General features: G+C 32.6%; 1 protein-coding gene and 1 long non-coding RNA gene across 2 annotated transcripts in view; one reads left to right on the top strand and one right to left on the bottom strand.

Moving 5' to 3' along the window:
• Positions 1 to 220: 220 nt before the first annotated feature.
• LOC128247338 (uncharacterized) lies at positions 221 to 5978 on the bottom strand. Its single transcript, XR_008263726.1, has 3 exons — positions 5436 to 5978; positions 2816 to 2944; positions 221 to 1348 (listed from the first exon to the last, which is right to left on the bottom strand). It is a non-coding gene; the product is annotated as an uncharacterized LOC128247338 (long non-coding RNA).
• Positions 5979 to 6282: 304 nt separating this feature from the next.
• LOC106883022 (uncharacterized) overlaps positions 6283 to 12949 on the top strand; it is a 211115-nt gene continuing 204448 nt past the window's right edge. The window contains exons 1-2 of the mRNA XM_052966785.1: positions 6283 to 6513; positions 6828 to 7148. Of these exons, the coding sequence (XP_052822745.1) occupies positions 7142 to 7148 (7 nt within the window). The 5' untranslated portion in view covers positions 6283 to 6513; positions 6828 to 7141. The remainder of the gene's footprint in view (positions 6514 to 6827; positions 7149 to 12949) is intronic.

Below are 12949 nucleotides of genomic sequence, written 5' to 3'. Positions count from 1 at the left end.
GGTTGATGAAGAAGGCTGTTTATGGCTGTTTCTGTCACCTTTGAAATATTGGAAGCATAATAGGATGGTATTGTTATATTTCAGTATGGTCATGTTTTTTCTAGCCATATAAACACACACACTATATATTCGTTCTTCACTCATTTATTATTGTTCTTATTTTATCTTATGTACATTGTCAAGAAATCTGTCATTGCACATCTGTGACCTCTTCAACAACTCTTCCATCCCATGCATATCCTCCTGTTCTGTTTTGTCCATTCTGTCTTTTTATAATGTGTATTCTTACCTGTGTGTGTGTGAGAGAGTAGTGCGATACACATCATAGAAAGACAGAATAGACTAATTGGAACAGGAGGATACATGTAGGACGGAAGAGTCGCCGAAGAGGTCACAGATGTGTGATGAAATATTTCCAGACAATGGATGTAAGATAAAATAAGAACAATGATAAATGAATGAAGAACGAATGTACAGTCCATGTGTTTATTTGGTTTGAAAAAAAAAAAAAAAAATTACCAACCTGAAATATAACAATATCTGTTTCAACACACAATTTCATATCAGGAATCTTGCAAAACAAATTCATAAACTATCATCTGCGGGAGCAGAAGGTTGTCATTCTTGGGAATGGGATTCAATGTAGCTTGTTTCTAATGATTCTAATGTAGAGAGAGAGAGACAGAGAGAGAGTTTGGTGTGGATAGGGACTAGCTTAGCAGTGTGTTGTGTGAGTAATGCCCCTTCACTATTAAATGGTACACACTCTAATTTACACTGATACACTTATTTTGGAAACACCACTTTAGCGTTATTACAAATTAGTACCCAACCAGAATATTCTGAAGCACCCTCAAGCACCAAAGTCTGGCGACAGGCTTGAGCTCAGTGTGAATCAAAAGGCAAATATAGAGGCTTTTTTCCACATGAGTATGTCTTACAGAGTCACCATGGGTGACAGGTGGAAGAAAAGAAAATTATATGACATTGATCAGGAGCTTTTTGGTAAGAGACCAGCTGCATTTTGGAACGTATGAAAGACTGAGGATTGTGTGATACATGGAAATGTTTTCCATTACCTTGATGGTCTTGTTGGATTTGCAATACTAGGTGAGACTTGTTCATGTGTGTGTGTGTATGTGTGCATGTGTGTGTGTTTGTTGTGAATGTCATGGATGACTTGAAGGTTTTTTTTCATAAGTTTGTCATCATCCAAACATTCTAGCACTTGATGCTGAGTATTGGTTTCTTGCTTTTTCTGTAGCTGATGTTGCTATTGTCATTGAATGGTGATTAATTACTACTGGCTCAATGTCTGCGACTCAGATACTGGCATCTTCAGGATGTACTGTGGTATATATAAAGAGAAAGTTATCAGTTCAAGCATGAAGAAAATGGTACCATTAACCAAATGTGGAACAATAATTACAATCAGATCTGAACAGATGTAGAGATGGGAGGAGACATTATTTTGAATGTTACTCAGGAGAGAATCTTATCCAAAATCAGCTTTGGATGCTGTTAAGCATCTCATGGTTACCTTTTGGCAATCTTTCATTCTCAGAATCTCCATTAATTTTCTCTTTGTAAATGAAATTATTAAGGAACAAAAATATTCATCAATAGAAGCAACCTAGACAGTAGAGCCAAATATATATTGTAAAGTACATAGGATGATGTTTCCATTATTTCAGTTGGATTTATGAAATATTTTGTGATTACATGTATGGTTAACAGGAGAAAAGCATGGCTATTAACTGTCCAAGTATATAAAAATGTTAATAAAAAATTCCATGATTAACAGCAAATAAAGGAAATACAACTGTATTTTTTAAAATTACTACTTCATAGCCTTGTTTGAAATTACTACTTTTGGCCTTGTTTGAGCTGTGATGAAGATTTGAAACTCATTGAAGACCCTTATCCTGCAGATGAATACCTATTGTTGTGTAGCAAAATATTTGTCAAAAGAAATTACTATTATAAACCAACATATTTTCCCATGGCAAACTAGGAAAATGAAAGGTAAAATTGATCCCAGCAGGAATTGAACACAAAACATAAAGACCTGGAACCATTACCACAAAGCATTTTGTCCAATGCTCTGACAATTCAGCCAATCGATTTGAAATATTCAATAGAAAAAATTTCACTGGTTGTGTATCTAAATATTTGCTATTTCATTTTCTCTTCATAAATTAAAATTCTCCTCTTTGTTGATATGAAAAAGTGCCCATCTTTTACCAGCCCATGTGACCATGTGGAAGTTTGAGAAGGGAGATTTCTCTTCGGGTTAAGAGAGAAAGGGAGAAGGAGAGGGAGAGACTGTGTTTATACTTTTGTGTGAAAGTTTTTTTCTTTTGGGAGTAATTAAAGTGTGATTTTATTAATGATGCGAAAGAATCGAACAGGTATAGGAGATTTGAATGGATTTAATATCAAATCCTGTATATGTCAATGTACTGTTTCATCTGTCTTCTCAGAGTCAATATGTAAAATCTAGGCTTTTCTTTTTATAGATCTCAATATTCAGTTGAAATTGTCTTCTAGGGAAAAGTGAGAGATAGGAAATTGGATAAATTACTGATACGCTTTACTATGCTTCCTATCATGTCAGTTTTAATACTGTAATATTTAAACTCAGATCTCTGTTGTTGTATTTTCAGTGAATGGATGTATATACTATTTAATGGTGTAGAATATTTATGTTAAAGAACTGGGAGGTGACTGTGTAGAATGTGTTGTTTAACCCCAGATAAATCCTGATCCAGCAAATATCTTTTTTTAGACATATTGTGTATAAAGATTGCATTACCTTTCTTCATTCCTGCCTAATCTTCTGTGTCCATGCATCTCCCATATGCAACATAGACATTTCAACTTTAGTGACTTCATTCTCAATCATATCAGTCTTATCTTTTTCAGCAGCATAAAGTCATGATCACTACACATATCAAGAAAGCAATTTGGTATAATATAAACAAGAAAACCACACATTTTTCAAAATATTAAAACTAGTATCTAATATTAGATTTTTTATATTATACATTAAATCTAATATTTTCTGAGTTCAAATTCTGCTGAGGTCAGCTTTGCCTTTAATCCTTTCAGGGTCGATGTAATTGACTTAATCACTCCCTCAAAATTGTTGGCCCAATAATTTAAATTTCCTGGTCATCATTGTAATTATCAAGAAAATATTTTAAATACTTATTTAGTAGTTATTTGAGAAAACTTTTCAAGATTAATTTGGGTATTTCTACATAGCTTTTATTTACTTTCTTCTCTTCCATCATGGTGTTCCTTTGGAGACCCAATTCCTGATCTTGTTTTTCAGCTCACTTTTCTTTCTAAGATACTAAGCATACATTCATATGGTTAGTTCCTCATTTAGGTTCTTGTAATTTTGGCAATTTTTGATGACTTCATTTTTATGAAACTCAAAAGTTTGGAGAATGTTAAATACGTTTTGAAATCTCTTGAACAGTCTGTGTGACCTAAATAATTTAAGGCTTGGATTTACATAAATGCTATCTGTTAGCTTTTCTCTATTTCCTTTCTTCTATTCATACTTGTTCCTCTTTGGTGGAGACATCATCTGTTTTTCAACATAGACTAGCTCCCAAAGGTAGGTGGCTGGAGCTCTATTGTGGAAGTGAGCTTGGTTTGTTAGTTCCAGAGCAGCACATATTACCTCAGAGAATTTTAAGCACTTTACACTTTAAGCAAATTTTGAACTATGTTTTTTCTTTTTCATCAGTACTGGGGATTATGTTGACACTGTACTTATGGTAAATATTAGTGGCTTCTTTTTAGTCCAGATGAACTTCATATCTCTATTACTGTTAAAAGTTGCAGCTGATGTATATAAAGGAACAAGGTATTACTAGCAAGCCCCTCAATTCAGGAGTGGGTGTCATGGATTGCCATGTCAATTGAATTGAGATGAATATAATGTTTCTTTATTTTTATAAATTGGATGATAAAATCATTTATAGCTTAGGTTTATATTCCCTCAACTCTGGAACCAGTGGTCTTACCCTCATCCAAATATGATGGCAAGATATCTGATGGGCTTACTCTTTTTTTTTACCTTGGGCTAGATGTTGATGCATTATGGAAGATAAGACACTCTCCATCACATATCCTAAATGTGGGACACTGTATCTGTCATCTAATAGAACAAGATCCTGAAAACCATAATATGCTACTGAATTAGATTTTTCAACTTGTGACATTCAAAACTTCCTGCGGAGCCAGCTTGCTGACAATGAAAATTTTGTCTTAGTTGGCATTTTGTCTTACTGAAATATCAGGTAATGAGAGTTCCTGGTTGTTCCAGGGCCTCAAACTTGTATCACCTAAAGTAACGACATAAGTGTTATGCATTGCCTTAAAAGCTCATAGGGAAATACCAGTATTCTTTGTTGCAGTGTGTAATTAAGAGAGTGTAATTGCACTTTTGTTATATTATCAACCATCTATTTTTGTAAATTGTTAATCTTTTAAAACAGTGCTGCTTTGTCTTAAATCAGAGTAAACAATGATATCTTTAAGTGGACTTTTAGATTTTTGCAGCCAATATTGATTTCCATTTTCAGTGAAACATAAAAATCAGTATAATTCAATGATTGGACCACGTGTGATTGCACTCAAACTTGATTGACTACTTCATTTGCGTTCTGTCTTTAGTCAAAATAAATCTGTTTCATTGATAAACAAATTATCACTTTAATGCAAGGATCCAGTTATAATAAATAATTACTTAATATCCAAATATTCTAATTTGAGAAAATCATCACAATTTTTTTTACGATGAAAATGAAAGTAAAACAGTGAAAAAGAAGGCTCTTTCAATAAAATTACCAACTTCTTCATTAGTATTTGCAAAAGAAAGTCTGAATTAGGACAATGTTAATCTTGGTTATAATTATTCTGTCCTGTATTTGCAAAGTAAAATATCTTTCCCAAAGAGAAATTTATTCTTCTAAATAATTTAATAGTAAAATAAAATTTGTATTAATCTAATTTACTTCCATCTGTGTGTGCGCCTCTCTTTCTCTCCCTCCCTCTCCCCCTCTCTCTCTATATATATGTATATGATAAACATTAATTTAATACGTTCCTCTGTGGTAAATTTCTGAAGACGACGATAAACCAGGGCTAAAGAAGTAAAGAAAGTTTCTTAATTTTCAAACTAGTCTTTAAAATTTTCTATCTAGACGAATGACCCCCTCCTCGCTTCCAACATTGTGTCTCTCCGCTGACAGTTAAAGGAATTGCGCAATTTCTAATCGAACCTATTATTCTTTGATATACAACTGTGTTATTCCAATTATTTCTTAAGTATTTCTATAATTAAACTAGATTATTGAAATTATAATACTATAATTAATTAGTATTTAAACAAATAAAATTATTAAAATTATTAGCACCTTAATTTTCGTTGTTTACTGGTGTATGAAGCAGCCTTCCTTCTATACAAATTAACGTTTAAGCTAAATTGTATTTTATAGAACTCATTATATAGACACCTTTAGAATGTATAATTAAAAACGTTTGGTTCTCTAAAAACTTTAAGTATTTTTTTTCCATATTTTAATACTAAATAAATACAATTTCAATTCATTGATTAAAGATTTCGTGTTGGAATTGAAATTTATAAACGAACCTAAACAAGGGACATAATTCTGGAGTTCCTTTAATTGTCTTACTAATGATAATCTGTTCCGTAGTTAAAAATTGCAAGTTATTTCAAATATTAAGGTTTGTTGATGATGATTATGAAATAGTATGTCTTTAGATATAGTTTTATTAAAATATAAACTTTGCTGATGAGAAAAACACAATTGCGAGTTGAAAAGTTCACTCTAGAAACAAAATACATGGAATGAATCTTTAATTACCCTATTTTAAAGTTATATAAATCACGTATTAAAATAATAATTATAGAATTGCTAGAATTAACCTTTTTATCTAAAAAGTTCCTTCCCAAAACATGCTCACATTGGTTAAATTCCACTGTGAATCTATACTAATTTGTTAGTTAACCAGATAATGTAGTTGTGCGCTAATATCGTAACAAGATCAAGTTATTAAGTTTGTTTGTTGAAAATATAATAAACAACATAAAATATCAGTGGAGAGGTCAAGTCTAATGTTTAACTTATACTTTAAAAGTTTTCTTGTATAAAGAATCAGCCGGATGCAGACCAAGGAACTATATTTTGCCGCGTAGGATTCTGAAGCAACCATCCAATTAAAGATTTTGGTTGCTTGATGTGATAGTAATACGCCTTAATGTTAGTGTTGTATTTGCTCGTTCAATGTTGGCTGGAGATTTTACTTTCACGGATTTTAGACAAGCTTACTGCAACTACTCGCATATTACAAAGCAAATTGAATAATATAAGAACAGTATTAGGACATATAAAAGAAAATTTTATTCTATTATAATGGTTGATAAATGATCAGTGGAGATCTTATTTGTTATCAACCTTACAATAATAGTTGGTGAGTAGTTTTCGTTTTTGGGTCATGCTTTCACTAATTGTATAAATATCAGTTTTCTGTAATAGAGGAAGATTTTAACGATTGTTTTTTTGGTTATAATTTTATGCTTTAAAGATGATTTCGTTCGATTTCCATAGTTTAAGCATTTAGATTTGTAATAAAATTATATAAATTTGTACTAGTAATATCTTACCTTAATTAGCAACTAACCTGATTAACTATAAAAATTAAATAATTCATTATAAAATATAATCTGTATTTTTTTTTTATAAATTATAAAAAAATGTTTATAAACATTTTTTTAATCTTTTCAGTAAACCGAAATCTATCTGGAACCGAATAGAGAACTTTATGATTTGTATGAAAGCGAGTTGCATTATACATTTGAGATTATTATTATACTAGTTGCTTGTGGAATATGCATTGTCGACCATTCAGTGATTCTTTACTATTGTTATCATATTCTGGGATCGCCCCCTTTTCCATCATTTAAGTATTTGTGACCTGCCTCATGTCAAAGATAAACTGGGTAAGAAACCGCAACAAGGCCTTTGGCGACTGCTTGGCTGGTTCTGCAGGACACACATAGTACTTAACTGGGCTACTTGTGCACCACCGGTTAGACTAAATGTCAGGTAAGAAATATGTTTATCTTTTATATATTTCAATATTTCGAATGATTTTTTTATATTAGAAAATACCATCATGAAAAGTTTTTCTATTTTGTTTATCTTCCGTCTGTGACAAGTTAAAATCAAATAAATATTCCTTGCTACTCTTGATATCTGGTAAGGGAATATATTCTTAGTTTCATATTTGTTTTATTTTTCTCAAAATAATATAAAATTTAGTGGAGATGAAATATTTTAGAAAATGATATATTTTCAGCCAATGTTGGCAGAGTAATCAGTCATATTTCAATGCCGTCCTGTGTATTAACAGTAAACCAAGCAACCTGTCTTCGCCAATTTAACATTCAATATGGCTGCCATATAAAATCGTCTTCTGGAGGAAAACATTTCTATTTCAACCAGTCTTATATTTTAGATGCTAGCTTCCATTTATAGGATTTTAGTACAATTATTTTACTTGACCTTGTGTTGTTATTATTTTAAGTTAGCTCCTCTGTAAACTTTGTTGCAACTCCAAACATTTATTTATACTAGATATTAAGTGATTTAGTTAATTTCTCAAATTTGCTTTCTCCATTCTTCTGTATTCAATTATGTCCCTTTCTTTTGCACCGGAATATCTATTTGCTTGTTTCTGTTTCTTTCTTTTTCCCTTACCTCTTTCTGGTAATTTCAGTAACTTAACCATTTATACTTCTCGGTATAAAACCCAGCTTTTTCTGTGAGGAGTGGGGGTGGGGCGGGAAAGAAAATAGACAAAAAATAATTCATAAAATTTACAATCACTATGCACGCTTTCTACTGTTGGACATAATTTGCTTTACTTATTACAGATATATTTAGTCCCTCACATCCCTCGCTTCTATCATACTCGGTGTTCATTTCACTATGGAGAAGCCTTAGTCTTATAGGCAACATACATATCAATACTGACGACGATGAATCATTTTTCTGTTTGTTTTTCAAAGGAGCATTGGTAGTTTTGATGTACGAGGATTTTGAAAAAGATTACTATCAGCATAGCCACAATCATTAACTCATCGATTTGGTTGCGTGTAAAGAAGGATTATATCTATATATATATATGGCTAGTTGAGTATCATTCATTAAACGTAGTGAATTATTTCGTAAGTCAAATCGTTAGTGTTGTCTAAATTGAGGTGCATACACACGCACACATAAGAAAATTAATATATATATATATATATATATATGCGACTGCGCGCACCGGGACCACTCTTCTTGAATAGTACCATATATATGTATATATTCATTGATAATCTATGCATCCGTTTTTCGTTCTCAGCTGGATCCTCTATATATCGTTAATACATAAACCTCAGTAAACTGTTTATTCTACATTGTGTAAACAAAATGCTATATTGCCGAAAATTCAAATTTTTTAGTAGGGCTGGAAATTAAGATTTAAAATTTTTCAGTGATGAAAAAAAATCTCATTTACTTAGAGATTCAAATATTGGGCTATCTTTCGTTTTGACTCGAATTGTTTTATGTTATTTGTCTGACGTGTTGCTATTTTGTTACGATTCCCAATTAGAAAAAAACTATTTTCACAAACGTTACTGGCATTTCTGTTTTAAGTGAATTACATCAGCACCAAAACATTTCATTGTTTTAAAAGTCTGAGGTTTTGAATCTGAAAAGCAATTAATCATGATTGATATAGGCCAGTAAGCGCGTGCGCGCACATTCCTCCATACCCGTTTATAGGTCAATGCGCTGTGTTCAACAAATTTAGGAACGGAGAAATGGTCTTGTTCGATGTTGCATTCTCTGCAAGATATTGGTGTTTGGCGAAACTTTCCCCAACTTTCATCTTGTAATTTCATCATAAATAGAACTAATTGCTTCAAACTTATACACAAACAAATTTTGAAGTTTCAAGAAGAATTAAAATACATGAACATTTCAGTTTGGAATTTTGTGGGAAGATTACAATTTAAAATTCCCGATCTGCATTTTGGTTCAATTAATTATTTTACTTGGGAATGGTAATAACATCTTGTTTATTGTAACGTCTAGGTTCCATTGAAATGACTTAAATGGAATCGAATGCTAGGAATAATAATATTCGCTATTATTCCGTATTTTTTTGGCGCTAGTTCTTTTTCATATACATGTCTATGAGAGGTTGCCAATGGGAAGTGGACAGTTTGATAAAATCAAAGATTAGGGACGAGGGTACGCTTTCTCTCTAAGGCGCTCTCCTGCTTAATAATATACACCGTATATTTTAAGGATATAAAAACTGATAGTGTTGTCGTATATATTCATGTTAACAGTTTTGATAACTGAGCAACTTACATTTAAATCGTGTTTCTTGTTAATGTATAAAGTTGATGGCTGATAGTCAAGGATATAAACTTCATTTCAAAGCGATTGATAATTGTTTAGAAAATATAGTGATTAAAAGAATACAAAAAAAAAATTCTTAGGCATACAGGTATTGATGACAAACTGAGGAAAAGATCAATGTTTGGAAAACAAGTGGCTATGTCAAAATATAGAAAGTAGTTTAGTTGATGTAAATAAATTGAGAATTGCATGATTTTGGGGATTTTATACTGTTGTATGTTACAATATTTCTGACGAACCTACTCCATTATCTATGAATAGACATGGAATCAATACGCTAAGGCTAATTTTTGTAGAAGAGGGATATAGCTGATGGAATTGGGTTTGTGTATTTACTATGTACATTTTATCAAATAGGAAGAAGGCAAGTCAGTCTATATAATTCGAACTCGAGTTGTGATTGGGACGAGCACTAAATATTGTAATGCATTTCAGTGCTTTACCATTTTAATTATCTTATTTTTACACCAATTATAAAGATTTTTTACCTTGTTGGGATTAAGTTGATCAAAGTGCCTTCAATTCATGGCTTTTATTTTATGTTTCTGTTGAGGTTTGAACTTATAATGTAGATTTGCAGACGATTTAAAATTTTTACAATCTCTGCCACTCTACCATATATTTTTATGCTTTTAGACATTGTGGTTAAAATAGTCCCCTATCTGGGTCACTGTTTTATATTTGGTGAAGAGTCAAACATTGGTGTTTTCTTACCATTGTAAATGTTTTGCAATATTTACTCTAAAAGTTTTCAAACAGCTCTTCAAAATTTTCCATATCATACAAAATGATCTGTCATTTATGTCTATACATAACTTTGATTATAAAATTTTACAGCTGTAATGAATAAAAATATTTTGAATATTTTAATCAGAAATTCATTTGTTTTGATATTGGCATGAATTTTAAATATAGTTTAATAGTAATTCATATACATAATGGCAACTTTAAAGGCATAAAGATGCTTTGCTTGAATGATTAGAGTTTTAGACTACCATTAATTCTGGTGAGATCCTATTGTAAAAGTTTTACTACTTAAATTTGTCCAGATAAAAAAAAAGCCATAGAGAACTATTACATTGCAAGTAAAATAGTCCCAGATGATTTTGGTAGAATTAAAGCAATGTAGATTAAGTGTTCAAAAACACTTGCAGTGGTTATGAGTTTGTGAGTAATTTATCCAATACCTGATTCATTTGGCCATCAGATGTTCCATTTAATGTAAAATGCTAAACCATTCAGCTCTACTATAAAATATTAAAAAAATATTTTCTTGATAGAATGAATGAGATTATTCAAACATTAGCTACTGGATTTCTTTATTAGATATTGATTATTCAGTGATCAAGTTAAATGAGTAAATATATTTTTTTTATTGTATAGCACTGTGATGTGTTCTATCAATAAATATATATTCTGTTAGGGGCTACTCTTGTCTAAGCTTTTTGTCCATCTTTTTACTATATCCAATTAATTAGCAGTTTTTGAGGTCCGGTTGTGATTCAGTAGTTAATTAATTCTTGACACTTTTTATAACAAACGTGTTACATATTTCTGCTATATGTTGTTAACTTTCAGAAATATTAAAGTTTCCACACCTGAAACTTCTCTAGTTCAGATAGTGACTCAGCTATTAGAGCAAGGTCATCAGCATAGAGAAGCTCCCAGGGGCATCCTGACTTGAATTCCTCTGATATGGCCTGGAGGACTATGATGAACAAGAGGGGGCTGAGGACTGTACTCGGTACCAACCCTCACCTTACTGACAGCATCCCTTGTATATGGCTTGTACAACTCTCACTAACCACTCATCTATCCCTAGTTTCCACATTGATCACAAGGTAAGGGATAGGGGGGACCCTGTCAAAAGTTTTCCCCATGTCAATGAAAGCCAGGTACAGAGGTTTATCTTTGGTTACGTATTTTGCCTGCCGCTGTCTTACCAGAAATATAGCATCAGTGGTGCTTTTCCCTGGCACAAACCCAAACTGCATCTCGTCTAGACTGACTCTTTCCCTAATTAGATGGGCTATGACCCTCTCCATGACTTCATTACCTGATCCAACAACTCAATACCTCTGTAATTATTTGTATCTACTGCATCACCTTGACTGTTCCAGATGGAGGAAATATCTTCATTTATATAGAAGATCAAAAATAAAATCACAGATGGCAAAAAGAGAAACGAATGAGCAATCCAGCAAGCAAAGTATTGAAAATAACCGTTATTGGACACTATTTTACTGAGCAACTTCAATTTAATTTCTTGAGATAATTGAACATGGGATATAACTAATACAGGGTGTCCCAAAAGTCACTGATGGGTTTCAAATTTTAATAACTTCCTTAACTTTACAAATAAATGCATGAAATTTTGATACAATATAAAGGACATAATGGAAATTAATATGCATGAGTCAAATTTTGCAACACCACTACATCACATATGAAAAATGACATTGCTTAAATGGCAGCCATTTTCAGCTTTGCATACCTATGCTCTTTCCAAAACTTGCACTATAACACCCTCAAGAGTTTCAGAGCCCACTTCTCTGATTACTCTGTTGACATGAAGGCCATTCAAAGTAGACCTCACACATGGTTCCAGCAAGATAGGGCAACTGCTCATACCGCAAGAGAAACAATGCAGTTACTATGGCAGTGCTTTGGAGAGAGAATAATCTTCCGCCACGGCAATGTCGCTGGCCTTCACATTTCCCAGAATTGACTAGCCCAGATTTTTTTCTTGAAAGAGAGGGTTTACGCCAACAAACCGCAGGCCCTGGTGTAACTGAAGGAGAACAAAAATAGAGAACTCAGAGAAGTGGTGTCTGAAACTCTTGAGGGTGTTATGGTGCAAGTTTTGGAAAGAGCAACAGGTATGTGAAGCTGAAAACGGCTGCCATTTATGCGGTCATTTTTCATATGTGATGTATTGGTGTTGCAAAATTTGACTTGTTTCAGTCATTTGATTGCAGCCATGTTGGAGCACCACCTTCAGTTGAGCAAATTGACTCCAGGAGTTATTCTTTGTAAGCCTAGTATTTATTCTATCGGTCTCATTTGCCATACTGCTAAGTTATGGGGATGCAAATGCACCAGCATTGCTTGTCAAGAAATTATGGGGCGGGGCAAATATTGACACAAACATACATACACACACACACACACACATATATATGACGGGCTTCTTTCAGTTTCTGTCTACCAAATCCACTCACAAAGCTTTGGTTAGCCTGAGGCTATAGTAGAAGATACTTGTCCAAGGTGCCATGCAGTGGGACTGAACCTGGAACCATGTGGTTGGTAAGCAATCTACTTACCACACAGCCACTCCTGCACCTATTGTGTGCATATTAATTTTCATTATGTCCTTTATATTGTATCAAAATTGCATGTATTTATTTGTAAAGTTAATGAAGTTATTA

The sequence above is a fragment of the Octopus bimaculoides genome, chromosome 3 (assembly GCF_001194135.2).
Source record: "Octopus bimaculoides isolate UCB-OBI-ISO-001 chromosome 3, ASM119413v2, whole genome shotgun sequence".
In the NCBI taxonomy this organism is placed as follows: Eukaryota; Metazoa; Mollusca; class Cephalopoda; order Octopoda; family Octopodidae; genus Octopus; species Octopus bimaculoides.
Note: the sequence above shows the minus strand (reverse complement) of the source record. Positions and strands in the feature narration are given on the sequence as shown.